At 32.8% G+C, this 16,059-nt stretch overlaps 1 protein-coding gene across 1 annotated transcript in view; it reads left to right on the forward strand.

The window, feature by feature from the left end:
• Positions 1-16,059, forward strand: part of LOC111636052 (signal recognition particle 19 kDa protein-like) — a 35,706-nt gene that overhangs the window by 2,918 nt on the left and 16,729 nt on the right. Inside the window, exon 2 of the mRNA XM_023381211.1 lies at positions 4,971-5,070. Coding sequence (XP_023236979.1) covers positions 4,971-5,070 — 100 coding nt within the window. The remainder of the gene's footprint in view (positions 1-4,970; positions 5,071-16,059) is intronic.

Here is a 16,059-nt window from a genome sequence, read left to right on the forward strand (position 1 = left end):
AGTACCTAATTTATATATAATTAATATATAATTATATGTACAGTACCTAATTTATATATAATTTATATAATACTGTCCAGATGATAGAAATCTCTCCGTAGCGTGGCGCTACGGACGGCGGGAAAGTAGTTCGGCTACCCGATGACGTTTAACGTAATTATAGGGGGTTTTTTACTGTTTTTTACGGATACCGTCACAATTTTTTTGCAGTTTTATAGGAATCGTAATTATTGGGACCGTAATTATAGGGGGGTCGACTGTATATTTTGATTTTTTAACCAAATGTTCAAACCGTTTTAAATTCAAATTTTTTTTTGCATATTGGTTTGATTATAGAACGATTGTAAACGTTCCAGAAAATTTATCAAATTAAAAACAGTTCGTTTGATTCTCAGCAATTCTCATCATTCTCAGTGGTAGGTGTTATATAACAATTACTATGGTTGTTGAAATATTAAATGTAAATAGGGTTTGCTTGCAAAATCCGCGTGAGCGAAGCCACGGGTAACAGCTAGTAATTTATATAAACATTGAATTTTTAAAATAGGAATCCGCTTTGAAGAATCATTTTTTTAAAGAGCTACATTGAGCATGCACATATCTTCAAGACGTGCAATTTTTAAATTTTTGGAAGATGCATTCTTTTACAAACAGTCCAAGCATAGAAACCTGATGATGACCATTAAAGACGAAAGAAAAATTTTCGTTTATAAGAGAATTAATGCTGGTTATAGGTAATTGTTTATTTATTTATTCATAAACTACACAAATGTTGCTGTATTTTTAACATTGAATAAAGGTAACTCTTCAAGTTTTTTTCAGGAATAGTATATGTGCATAGTTGCTGTGCTTTGTCACTAGGAGGCATCAAATATGGTGCTAAGCAAACATGAAAAGTCATTTTGTGTGTTAGAATACATAAGAACCTTGTCTGTTGTGACTGTATGATAACAATTTTAAGCAGAATTCCGTAAGGATCCACCTGTATACTATACTATCCCAAAATGATATCCAAAATTCTGGGATGAAGGTCATCTCTATGCACTATTCTTTATCCTAGATATCCGGGGTTACTGTGATTTATGTTATGATGAGCCTACAAGCATAGCCCCTAAAGTTCACTACATGTGTAAGTTTAGAGGTTGGCATCTTGCAATCAATGGCATGGCAAATTCTCTACAAGAGACTGAAGTACTGACGTGTGTGGGAGGAGATGGATTATTGGCTAGTTGTCTGTTGCATCAGCAAAGGTGACACATTGAACCTTTGTGACTTGTAAAAAATCTTTGTGAATTAACTTTTATTTCAATGTTAAAAATATAGTAGGGGGAAAGTGGTGCAAGATGGGGATGTCTGTTTATTCATGGTTAACGTGCTTTCATCTAGCTGTTTGGAGAACTAAATTTCAACCTCAAAAGGGATCGTGAGATGAGAGAATGTCCAAATCACTCTCTTTGTTTGGAAGTAAGACACGTTTTCCATGTTTCAACAATACTTCATCTAATTTTACGCCTGCTACAAAGTTTCTACAAAGTAAGTATTGTTGTGAACTTTACATTACCTTTTAGATGAAGATATTATGGTATTCAAAGTAACCTTTATGACTGCAATTGTTTAGTTTTGAAATAAAGTCTACATGTGTTTGCAGTCAGTATGAAAAGTGCACGTTGGGGCAAGATGGGGTACCCTGTCTTGCCCCAGGTTGACCATGAATATGGCCAATGAATCCAGAAGTATTTTTGGAGGCAGACTTTATTGCTGCAGAGACGACAAACAGGACCCGTCAGCAGCAGGACACACAGGATGCTCGTTTTAGGACAACCAAAACCATGAAGGCGGAGGTATGCCTAATCTGGGTGCAGAAATGGTCACTGATTACAAGGCCTACTCATTCAATTCTTACTCAAGTCTCTCCCATAGAAATAATGCCAATTCCACATGTTTGAACCAAGAAAAAAATCGAAAATAGCAGGAGGAGAGGGAAAACAGCAATCCTAACAGATACACCATACAAGCAGCAGTTGATGGAACAACAAAAACAATCAACAGCAGTTTCAGCAGAAAACAGGTCTTTGTTTACCAAAAGAAATTCCATAAAATCAAAAGTTACAGGCATCAGCAAGGGTAGGCTTAATAAGAAACAAAACACAAATGACACTGAATGCCTCTATTGTGGAGTGTTATACTCTGCATCTACAGAGAGTTGGGCTAAATGTAGCTGTTGTGATAAGTGGGCACACTATTTGTGTCAATATTGAAGAAAATGACAGTTTAACCATTTTAATTTGTCCTCCTTGTATATAAAAATAATATCCCCGTCTTACCCCATGGGTGGGGCAAGATGGTGCATTTACATATAATTTTAAAATATTAAATTTTCTTGTTTTTAAAAAGTTTTTCAAAAATTAAATTTTGTATTATATATTATCAAATGTTGTAGTTGCCAAGAATAAAAAATTATTGTTCTCATCAAAGTGGTTGCCATCTTATGACTTTTCAAACCTTAAAGTTCTCATCTTGCCCCACCTTCCCCTACTTGTTTGTGTGCTTTACAAATAATAAATTTTTAAAATGTTTTGCAGATTTGTGAATAACCCTATATTTTATCTCTGTCAAACAGTATTTATATTAACTAGCACAGTGTACCATTCTCATATGAACAAAAAATATCAAAAGGAACCACATATTCAGAAGCAACCTTTCATAGGATATGATCCTCTAAAATAGTGGTACACAACACGTGGGTTGTGACCCCTCTGAGAGTCACGAGAAAATTTTTCGGGGTCACCGCATTCAAAGAAATTTATTTAACAATAAAAAATATAAGGCATTTTTTCAACAAGTATCAGGTACCAATAAAACAGTGAAATGAAATTATATTATTTATAAAAACTATAAGAAACTATTTATAAGAACTATCAATATATTTTTTTATGAAAACAATTGTGCTTATTAGTACCTAATACCTATACTTCGGCAACCAGCAAGCAAACAGACAGTGATACTGATAATGTTGTGTCAACAGAAACAGAAAGCGCTGCAACAGAAACACGTATTGACACACGCATATTTCACTTGCCATGCAACATTATAGTCACAGCACAGTAAACATGTACTATCTATCCAGGGGTTGCAACAAAATTTTACATAAAATGGGGAGGGTGGAAATGAAAATAGTTTGTGCACTACTGCTCTAAAACTTGTTTCTTGCATTATTAAATGATTTGCAAAAATTGAAGAAAATCTATAATAAAAGAAAAAATTAGAACAGTATCCTAAAACTGTTTAAAATTTATGTTTTTCTTTATATAACTGAACTAAAATTGTTTATATGACATGAAGTGTATTATAACATGAAATTTTAGCACTGGGTTGATGCTTCCTGATAAGCAAGAGTAAAATTAATAGCTTTTTTTAGATACAGTACAGCTTGCTTATTGTAGCCTGATCATGGATATTATCAAAATTAGAAAGTCCCAAAAATATAAGTTAAAAAACACATAAAACATACAAACATTGTAGAATTACATTAGATGGCAATTATTTAAAAATTAATTTAAAGACAGTCTGTCCAAAAGGAACCACCATTTATGCACTTTGTGTTCTAGAATACAAACTTTTTTAATGACTGACCTTTCTTTGTAGGCTACTTGGCTGTCAAAATAAAAGTCCTTTAAAATACACAAAAAATATCTAATTAAAAATACAAAATTTAAAAATTGGAACTGGTGACATTACAGATGTCTTTTTTCTTTCCATCCTTACCACTTGGAGATGCTTGAGCTTTATATCTACTGGGGAATAAGTGCCGGTAAATGTAGATTTCTAGCTTTGTCTTCAAATTTTATTTTTACATACTTGCCATTTGATGAAATTCTACAATTGAAAAGTTTTTGCAAAGATTCGTCACCAGGGGACAGCTAAAAATCTCCATTTACCAGCACCTATTCCCCAGTAGATATGAAGCTCAAGCATCTCCAAGTGTTAAGGATGGAAAGAAAAAAGACATCTTTAATGTCACCAGTTCCAATTTTTAAATTTTGTATTTTTAATTAGATATTTTTTGTGTATTTTAAAGGACACTTTTATTTTGATGGCCAAGTAGTCTACAAAGAAAGGTCAGTCATTAAAAAAAGTTTGTATTCTAGAACACAAAGTGCATAAATGGTGGTTCCTTTTGGACAGACTTTGTCTTCAAATTTATTCATATATATATAAACATCTTGTAAACCTGATGTATTTTTAATAAGCCAAACAAACAAGGATTAAATTGGGCTATTTTCCACAATTAAATTTAATTAATTTTTTTCTAGAGGGAGGCATTAGTTGCCATCTCTTATTAAATTTAGTAATTATAAATAAATTAAGTAATTTCAAATATTCTAGAAGAAAAGAATTGATCTGGAATAGGACTCGAACCCGCAACTCCTGCTTACTGTGCAGATGCAAAAATTAATTTTAATTTAATCATAGAAAACTATTCCAATGTAATCTGGTGGTTACAGTGATCGATTTGAAAGAGTCCGAAATATTGGTGTAGACTCTGTCACAATTTGTACTTTACTGAAGAGGTATCGGCAAGAATTCCAAACCAAAATGCATTTAAATAAAATATCTGAGAATTAATCGTCTTCTGAGTAATTCTTGAACTTGGGGTGAGAGTTAGATTTGAAGGACATAGGATGAGGTTTATGCATTTTATTTAGAATAATGCCAAAGCAATTTAAATTCTATTGATTTATTGCATATAAATATAATGAAGTTAAGTATAAAAACTACAAATAGTTATAATTTGATCAAATGTCACAAATTTTAAAATTAGTTACAGATTTACCTCTGTGTCTGATTTGAATCTAATTTTGAACTTTGATATTTCTAATATGAATTTATAATACAGCAAAGAATTAGTGACTAATAATTGTTCTGTTTACAATTTAATAATAATCAATTAAATAATTTTACTGTTGTAGGTGGGTTTGTTTATATCCTGCATACATTAATAGCAAGAAGACAGTTGCAGAAGGAAGGAGGATTCCAAAAAATAAAGTAAATTATATTATAATAATTACATTTTAATAGACTATTGTTTATATTATATCAGTTTTTTTATAATAAAGTCTTAAAATAATTGTAAAGTGATATCTAATGGCAAATGCTTTCTGTACATTTCTATTACATACTTTTAAGTATTGATATTGTGCAGTATATCATAGTGTGATGCAACAAAAACATAAATTACTTAATGTGATAAGGCTATGATTCTATACATTTCTATACATAGACATTTATCATATACATATTGATTTAGATATCTAACCACAAATTATCTATGTTGCAAGTATAGTATACATAATATTTAAAAACTTAAAATTATTTTTATGCTTCCATATTATATAGATAACTTAAAATTTCATAAATCCAGTGTCTTCAAAACAATGCTACCATTCTAAATGACGTTAACTATGTTTATTATTCAAGAAGTATGTGACATACACCAATCAATAGAGTCTGTTTTGTCTTCTGTCTGCCATCTGCATCTGAATCTTGTCTGCTACCTCTAGGAAGTATCATAAATGAAAATAGCAACTCTGCAACAGAGAAGCATTTTGCAGTTTGCAAAGTTGGAATGACTTGTCAGTGCACAACACGAGTAATATGTAAGAGCTATAGAATTTTGGCTGCCATGGGTGTATTGACAATGGATATGCTATAGCCAGCATAGGAAGAATTTGAGTATCTGTGGATGTATACTGTGTGACATGTGCATATTTTGAGAAATTTGGGCAAATGTGAAACTTGGATATTTTCCAATGTTTTAATATAATTACAATGTTCTCGGATAATATTGAACATAATTACAATAATTTAAAATGGTGCATTTGTTTTGAAAGACCCTGTGTATTTGAATGTATTGTAATTAGTGACTTTACAATCTTTAGTAAAGAATAATTGTTAAATTCGGTATAACCTAAAACAATACGAAAAATTGAATTGTATACTGTTTTAACAAATATTTAATTTTATATTTTGTGATATTAAATTACAAAACTTCTGATGAGGAACAGTGATAAAAATATTTAAGGGAAAACTATTTGTAACTCTTCAGATTAACAAAATATCAAACAATTATTAAGTTGAGAAAATTTAATTAGTTAATAATGTGAGAACTCAAATAATGAATATGTATGATTGATTTGTTAAATTAATAAGTAGTAAATTTGAAATAATTTAAATATGTCTGAAAACTTTGACATGTTATTATTTTATCATTATTTTGATATATCAGGCTTATTGCCTGATAATATGAGAATTCATATTTTCTCTTTTTATTCACACTTCTTTAATTTTACTTTTGTGTGTTTATCTGTAACAATGGGATATTTTTATGTTCTCTGCAATCAAACCTCCTTTGTGTCTCCTCAATGTGAATTCTTGTCTGATTAGGGAATCTCCGAGGAATAGTTTAGAATTTCTTTACCATCTCTGGAATCTGAATATTACCCATGCATTTGCTGTGTATGGAAATCCATATGATGATAAAAGATCCTGGCAGTTAAGGCAAGACCAGTTAAGTGTGATTCAAGCAAGCCTCTCATTTACATGATGCAAGAATCAAAGCATTGTGCTAGGAACAGTATGTCCCTAAAACACTGCTTTGGTTCTTGCTTCATATTTCAGTCAATTGGTTGAAATATGAATTTAATTTCAGTCAATTGGCTGATTGTTGAGTCACTTCTTACCTTGGCTTGTAATCAGCAGATTGATGTGGAACAAACAGGTACTGGTTGTTCTTGTTTTTCATCTCAGAAAAAAATGTGCTTTTGTTTAACTTCATTGTAAAGGTATAACTCCTGGTAAACTCTGGTATGATGGTCTGTGGGAGTTACCCTTGTGATAGCAATCAACAAGGTTTTCATGATATGAGGTCACCAAGAGCTGAACAGTTTTTGTAATTATGGATCCTACAAGCCAAAAACCTCTACTGTTGATCAATCCCCACCAAAGAATGTCTCCTCTTCCTCCATACAACCGCAATACTTTATTTTACACATAAATGGTAAATTTCCTTCCTAGTCCAAAAATTACTTAATCAACAGTTGGTAAAACTTAAATAACCCAAACAAAAGAAAGGAGTTATTATTTGATGACTTTTCAGTAGAGATCACATCTCTTCAACTGACTTGACAGCTAAAACTGATAGTCAAATAGATCTTGCAGACCAAGATGTAACAGCTGAATGACATATACCAACCAAACATCTCATTTTGCCATTTAATTTGCCAACACTATCATCTAAACATTGTTACAGGTTGTTTGGTTTTTATTGTTCATCCATGTGTGCCAAATCCATTTTGTTGCTTACAATGTCAGCATTATGATCATTCCAAAATGTCTGGCCAAGGGACGAGTATACACTCACAGTGTGGAACATGTGACATTGGTATCGTGTAATTACATATTGTAAGTATATTCCTGCTTGCTGCCAATCAAACTATGTCAATTTTAAATGTGCTCATTTTGCTTATTTTAATTTGTGTCCTACATGCAGCAAGAGGAGATTTAGTGTTTAAAGATACTCAGCAATGTGTGTTTCTTATGTAGTGATTTGTAGAATAGCTGTTCTATGTCAGGCAAAAAATTCAATGACATAGTCTTCTGTATTGAAATCTTTCTGTAAACTTGCAGAAGTTCAGTTTGTAATTGAGTTTTTAGGTATTTCTGATGAGACAAGCATGGAGATGACACAACCAACTTTACCAAGAAAAAAGGCACTTGTCAAATTAAAGAGGGACACCAATACAAAAACTGCTGCCTTAAGTACATAATGAATTATAAAATAATTCAATGAAACTTTTAGTTTCTGAAACTGTCTCTGACATTAAATAATTAACATTTTCATTCCCATCCATTCGTGTTGCCTTCCAGAAGCACATTTGAAAACCAATCCTTTTACTTATATTAGATGATTTAAATGGTTATAATCCAATATTGGGTAGTTTTCACATAAATCATTAAAAAATTTGCTTTTAATCACCATCTATACCTATTTAATACTAGAGTAGTGACATACTTCCTGGTCCAAACAAAATGTTTTCCTCAATTGATCTTTCACACTACATGTCTATGCTTTTTTTCTAAATTTGATATGAATACCAAATTTGAGCTGCTCTCCTATGATCATTTTTCTATATTTCTGAAATAAATGGGAAGGTAAATTTGCAAAGCAACATGTAACTCCATCTTTATTATGGAGTTACATCCTATCCACTTAGCTTTAAAGCATATTGCAAAAAAGGTGGTTGTTGCTGCACTGTTTATTATGATTCACTTAATGCATTGCAGGGTTCTGATTTTGTATAAATGTATTTGTTGTCCTATTTTTGTAAAAATTTATAAAATGATTTTTTAATTGTCAGCAATGAATTTCTTTTAAAATTCTGTTGGGTCCCAGGCTGTTTTGTTATAAGAGAAAATGAATTATATGACATACTTGTTGCTAGATCAGCCATTCCTTCCAGGCATCTAATGTCTATTGACACCACTGACTTAAAATTGGTAATTAAGAAAAGACTAGGAAAGATGTGGCAGGATGTGTGAAATGAAGGAGATCACAGTAAACCACATGAGATCAAACCAGTTGTAGATAATTGGACCAGACAAAGCATGTGGCGGGAGATCCAAAGTCACACTCAGTTAAGAATCAAACTTTCTCGACTGACTTGACCTTTAGAAGGGCAAGGACTAATTAGTACGTCAAACAGTGGATATGTTCTTGGTATTGATTACACACGTTGACAAGATGCCAAGTTTAATAATATCCATACCCAGCATTTTGGCATTGACACAAATTTACAAGAATGTCAGCCTAGACCAAACTTGGACATGATTTTCCATTTTTTTGCTTTAGATAGCTGTATCTTGTCCCTCAAGTTGATGCAGTTGGAGTTGTGGCTGGCTTTGAATATTTCAATGGATTCAAAGAGTCTAATGTGGTTCCATTTTGTCAAGGATTACTATAATATCCAGTTTGAATTTAAGTTTTACATGTGCATTTTGTTTGATTCTTTCTGGTTAGAAATGAACTTGTGCAACTCGAAGCTAGAATCAGGTGGATTCCAAAAATATTTGTAAAATCATTTATTTACATGTTTAATGAAAACTGAAGAGGTTCAGTTGTCTTATAATTTAACACACAATGCTTGTCTTCCAAGATAATTATGAAGTAGGATAATTATCAAATTTTCAAGATTTGACTATGGCTATGACATAAAAAGTTATGCCGAGGAAACATATACATTGAAGAATTAAAGAATATTTAGAATTAAATTCCTGTGATATTTTATCAGTTGTTTTAAAAGAGTAATTTTTAGAAATGTGTTGTTGTTTGTTGTAAATTTACTGGGTTTTATCTCGGGAACAGCCTTATAATTTATAATAAAAAAAATACCTATTTTTGGACTAAACAAAATTCATCTTACCATTTCTTTTCAACAGTCGTAATTTATTTTAAAAAAATCTCTCTCTAATAAGGCTTAAAGTTGTCATTGATAAAAATGCAGAATATATTTTAACTTATAATTTTGAAGTAGCAATTTTCATTCATTAGAAAGCCTTTCTCATTTAAAAATTATTTTATCATACAACATTTGAAGTAATTTAATATGTAATAAATTAGATGAAGCTGTAATACTTTGATTTGATGTTAATTTTTGCAAACATCATAGTATTGTATGCNTATAATACTGTCCAGATGATAGAAATCTCTCCGTAGCGTGGCGCTACGGACGGCGGGAAAGTAGTTCGGCTACCCGATGACGTTTAACGTAATTATAGGGGGTTTTTTACTGTTTTTTACGGATACCGTCACAATTTTTTCGCAGTTTTATAGGAATCGTAATTATTGGGACCGTAATTATAGGGGGGTCGACTGTATATTTTGATTTTTTAACCAAATGTTCAAACCGTTTTAAATTCAAATTTTTTTTTGCATATTGGTTTGATTATAGAACGATTGTAAACGTTCCAGAAAATTTATCAAATTAAAAACAGTTCGTTTGATTCTCAGCAATTCTCATCATTCTCAGTGGTAGGTGTTATATAACAATTACTATGGTTGTTGAAATATTAAATGTAAATAGGGTTTGCTTGCAAAATCCGCGTGAGCGAAGCCACGGGTAACAGCTAGTAATTTATATAAACATTGAATTTTTAAAATAGGAATCCGCTTTGAAGAATCATTTTTTTAAAGAGCTACATTGAGCATGCACATATCTTCAAGACGTGCAATTTTTAAATTTTTGGAAGATGCATTCTTTTACAAACAGTCCAAGCATAGAAACCTGATGATGACCATTAAAGACGAAAGAAAAATTTTCGTTTATAAGAGAATTAATGCTGGTTATAGGTAATTGTTTATTTATTTATTCATAAACTACACAAATGTTGCTGTATTTTTAACATTGAATAAAGGTAACTCTTCAAGTTTTTTTCAGGAATAGTATATGTGCATAGTTGCTGTGCTTTGTCACTAGGAGGCATCAAATATGGTGCTAAGCAAACATGAAAAGTCATTTTGTGTGTTAGAATACATAAGAACCTTGTCTGTTGTGACTGTATGATAACAATTTTAAGCAGAATTCCGTAAGGATCCACCTGTATACTATACTATCCCAAAATGATATCCAAAATTCTGGGATGAAGGTCATCTCTATGCACTATTCTTTATCCTAGATATCCGGGGTTACTGTGATTTATGTTATGATGAGCCTACAAGCATAGCCCCTAAAGTTCACTACATGTGTAAGTTTAGAGGTTGGCATCTTGCAATCAATGGCATGGCAAATTCTCTACAAGAGACTGAAGTACTGACGTGTGTGGGAGGAGATGGATTATTGGCTAGTTGTCTGTTGCATCAGCAAAGGTGACACATTGAACCTTTGTGACTTGTAAAAAATCTTTGTGAATTAACTTTTATTTCAATGTTAAAAATATAGTAGGGGGAAAGTGGTGCAAGATGGGGATGTCTGTTTATTCATGGTTAACGTGCTTTCATCTAGCTGTTTGGAGAACTAAATTTCAACCTCAAAAGGGATCGTGAGATGAGAGAACGTCCAAATCACTCTCTTTGTTTGGAAGTAAGACACGTTTTCCATGTTTCAACAATACTTCATCTAATTTTACGCCTGCTACAAAGTTTCTACAAAGTAAGTATTGTTGTGAACTTTACATTACCTTTTAGATGAAGATATTATGGTATTCAAAGTAACCTTTATGACTGCAATTGTTTAGTTTTGAAATAAAGTCTACATGTGTTTGCAGTCAGTATGAAAAGTGCACGTTGGGGCAAGATGGGGTACCCTGTCTTGCCCCAGGTTGACCATGAATATGGCCAATGAATCCAGAAGTATTTTTGGAGGCAGACTTTATTGCTGCAGAGACGACAAACAGGCCCCGTCAGCAGCAGGACACACAGGATGCTCGTTTTAGGACAACCAAAACCATGAAGGCGGAGGTATGCCTAATCTGGGTGCAGAAATGGTCACTGATTACAAGGCCTACTCATTCAATTCTTACTCAAGTCTCTCCCATAGAAATAATGCCAATTCCACATGTTTGAACCAAGAAAAAAATCGAAAATAGCAGGAGGAGAGGGAAAACAGCAATCCTAACAGATACACCATACAAGCAGCAGTTGATGGAACAACAAAAACAATCAACAGCAGTTTCAGCAGAAAACAGGTCTTTGTTTACCAAAAGAAATTCCATAAAATCAAAAGTTACAGGCATCAGCAAGGGTAGGCTTAATAAGAAACAAAACACAAATGACACTGAATGCCTCTATTGTGGAGTGTTATACTCTGCATCTACAGAGAGTTGGGCTAAATGTAGCTGTTGTGATAAGTGGGCACACTATTTGTGTCAATATTGAAGAAAATGACAGTTTAACCATTTTAATTTGTCCTCCTTGTATATAAAAATAATATCCCCGTCTTACCCCATGGGTGGGGCAAGATGGTGCATTTACATATAATTTTAAAATATTAAATTTTCTTGTTTTTAAAAAGTTTTTCAAAAATTAAATTTTGTATTATATATTATCAAATGTTTTCTAGACAAATATGTTTTCTCATATCTCATAGAGGAGTGTTATAGCTATGCGCTGTTCACTCCAGAAGAAACAGTAAGGAAGAGTCGGTCTTATAGAAGACGACCAATCCGAGGAAGACAGGATAGAGGTCACTAAGTAACCAAAGCCGGTCTTATAAGAGACGACCCCCGCGAGAAAGGGAGACAGAATGCCTTCCGGGAGGACTTGGAGGGAAAGCTGGCCCCTATTCAGGCGTCATTGGCAAGGACGAAAACCCGGAAAAAACTCCCGCTGCCAGCTCGTCCGAGTGAGGCGCGAACCCCCTATCGAACTCCGGTGTTTAGGGTCTAGTCACCACTAACAAGTGGAGACGGAGTCCACTCGGCCACCGGTGGGCTATTATCAAATGTTGTAGTTGCCGAGAATAAAAAAAAATTATCGTTCTCATCAAAGTGGTTGTCGTCTTATGAATTTTCAAACCTTAACGTTCTCGTCTTGCCCCACCTTCCCCTACTAGAAAAAAACATGGGCCACAAAGAATGAATGTACAAGGAAGAGATGTGTTACTTGATGTATTAGGAAATGAGGTACTGTACAAGAAAGAGTTGCACTAGGAATGGATATACGAGGAAAATATGTACAAGAAGACGTTGTGTCATTTGCCGTATTGTATAAAGAAGGGATGTACTAGAAAAAAGTGTAAAAAGAACGGCTGTACTAGGAAGGGATGCGCAACGAGCAATTACTTATTGTGACATCGTCACAATGCCGGGCTGCAATTTTTAATCATATATTTAATGTATTTAACTTATAATATATGCTCGCCGCCTCAAATTAGTAGTGGCTTGCCTCTGTACATCGTACTTTTCTGTTAGCAATAGAGTCGTGTCGGTCATCCATCTAATTCCTTTCAGGGGAACATTTTAAATTAAACTAACGTGACTTCCGGTCTGTATCGGAATTTCGTGTATAGTTAATCGGTATCGGTATTTCCGTGTCTGGTCTCATCTTTCATCTATCTAACTCCGTTCTCGACATCGAAGAAAGACAGACGGACAGACAGTTTTAAATATAATAAAATATTTTGTAAACGATTCGCTTCTCGAACTATTTCTCAAAGGAAAAAACCGAGGATGATAAATTTTTTTATGTAAATTGAGTTGGTTTCTAACTGAAAGTCGTTTAAATTCTCGATTAAAACACCTTCCTCTATGTAATATGAAGAAGTAATCAATGCCCATGAATAATTTAATGCACGAATGGATGTATCAGATTTGCAATCTCGATAACAATGCGAGCAATCCGAGACACACCTTTCGCCAATGCAAAGAGAGGAAGAAGCGAAAAAAGATTGGACGGAAAGCGGAAAGGTTGACTTAATAAAAGAAATTCGTTCGAGATGCTGTCAAAGAGCAGCAAAGTTTGCTCTTTTTTCTAGTGATTTCAAGGCTACAACGTTGAAATTTTAATTAATTCTCACGGGAGGAAAATATGGCTTTATACTTTAAAAGTTTCCTGTTGTTAATGGACGCCCCTTGTGTCCATTGGGACAGAAAGAAGAACCACTTGGAGGTTGATTTTGAGAGCAAATATAGATTATAGGGGTTAAAATGTGAGATATTATTAGAAGTGCATCTATGAGGCTAATTCCTAGTTCTCGCGTGAAGGAGAATGGTGCTAATTCATAACAAGGTTGCTTCTCCCATCCCTCGAACGACACGAAATAGGGTCGTTTAATCCTTATCGACCCCTTAAAAATGACCTTTTAATTTATTATTAAATTATATATATTTTATTATATTTATTGAAGTAATTATGGCCTGAGAGGCGTGAGAAGGGTCCAAGACGGGGGAGGAAAATGCAGGACCCCATCCCTTCTCTATAACCATAAAAACATATAAATGAAATTAATAAAACAAATAGAAAAATATATCCTACCTCCAGTTAAAATAAATTCTAAATTAGATTAGTTTTATGGTATGTTTATGTTAAATTTTGAAGCCCCTCTGTGTTCAGGGCCCTTCATTCTGTCTCAAATATAATTATACAATGATAAATTCATATACTTATATCCGTAATATAGATAATGTGCTTATGCCTAGGACAAGGTAGAAGAGACCTGGGGCTCTCAATCTAAGGCCCGAACAAAATAATAATTATTCAGAAATTTTCTAGGAGCATTCTACTAAATTTCTTCAAAAATAGAAACAACTTGATAAAAGAAAAATAAATTCTAGAGGTATTTTATATACATTTATGGAAATTATTTATATTTTTAGAAGTTTTACTCGTTTACACGAATATTACGGGTTATATACTTATAAAAGCGCGTGTACAAGTGTATAACTAATACGAATGTCGTATATTTGTACAGTACAAGTACGTATTTACGCAGATATACATTAGAAATATTTACAAAAAGTTTTTGAGAAGAAGGTTAAGTACGTATTTATAGTGAAAATTACGGTTTGCACACTTGTAAAAATGCATAATTTGAGAAATATTGTACATTTGTATACGTATATTTACGGTAAAAGTGCCCAAGAAGGGTGTAAATTATTACTACTCATTTATAAAGAGAACTTCAGCGCATTTATTCACGAACGTAGCACAGGATCTTCGTAAAATCTTTATAAATTAGATCAAGTACGTCACGTGTGTCGAGCTCATTTAAGAGAGGAACATTCGAGAGAATAAATCTGAATTATTTCTCTATTACATCTCTCAGTTGTCGGTTATCTCCCATCTTCAGGTGTTCAAAATGGATTCTTTTACAGAAGATAACCTTAATCTCTTACAACTGATGAAAAATATTGACTAGGAATTAAATCCTTTGTCCAACTAATCACCATTCAGTGAGTAGAAACAATTTTTCAAGCTTTAAATCACGATTTGCATCTTTACCTTTGAAATTCTGATGAAAAATCGATTCCATTCTTACTTAAGTAAGCATTTGTGGTGGGGGTGAAAAATGTTATAATTGGGAAAGACTCGACTCATTACTTAAGATTTTTTTACATTTTATTGAATATATTTGTAGATAATTAACGGGATAAAGTGCAGTGTGGTGTATAATTTAGAGAGGAGGGTCGAAACAACGCTTGCCAGGGAGAGAGTGACGAGGAAATGACATCAATTATGCATAAGTGAACCTTGAATATTCCTCTTTCCATAAGATTGGACGTGCCCACCATATCTAAAAGGAAGACGTGTTCTCATTTTAGAAGATATGTCCTCCTTTTAGGTATGGAGAACACTTTTCCACGTATAGAAAATGCCCTCATTTTGTCTTTAAATAATGTCCTTCCTCTATTTAAATACAATTTTAACGTTCTCATTTATAACGATAATTCGTCCTCCATTCATAATTTTTTATCTGATAATTCCACCCTAAAGAAAAAATTAAATTACTTAGATTCTCCAAAGCGTGATTCTAGTACAAATGTTATAATATTTAATCGGAAATAAAGAAATAAAATATGTATGATTATATATAGCGAGAGTGGCCCAAAAGTCAGTTAACAATGTAAATTAAGATTTTATTGTAGTTTCTATTAATCAATTTAAGAATCAGTTTTGCATGAACTTCGCCGTCTTCAATTTACAGCGTTATAACGAACTTTCGGTTACATTTTTGGCTGCCGCGTTCTCGGTTAACGAACTTAAGAGCCACCCTAAATGTATTTACGTGTCTACGTTTTACTATTATATATATTATTTACATTAATTGTATAAAATATGATTAAAATTTAATATAATATTCTAAAAATTACATAAGGCCCGAGTAAATAAGAAGACTAGCAAAAAAAAATAGTAAAAAGTATCGTATTCATACTTTAAAAATGAAATTTCAGCAGTTTCCTTTGCGTTTGAGGCCCTTTACGAATGTCCCTGATCATTCTCTAAATATCAATAAAATTCGAGACAGGTTTGAAAAGATAAAGAATTCTCATAAATACTTGTAATTTCTT

Source organism: Centruroides sculpturatus, unplaced genomic scaffold (genome assembly GCF_000671375.1).
Source record: "Centruroides sculpturatus isolate CEXI.00-Female unplaced genomic scaffold, Cexi_2.0 scaffold1009, whole genome shotgun sequence".
In the NCBI taxonomy this organism is placed as follows: Eukaryota; Metazoa; Arthropoda; class Arachnida; order Scorpiones; family Buthidae; genus Centruroides; species Centruroides sculpturatus.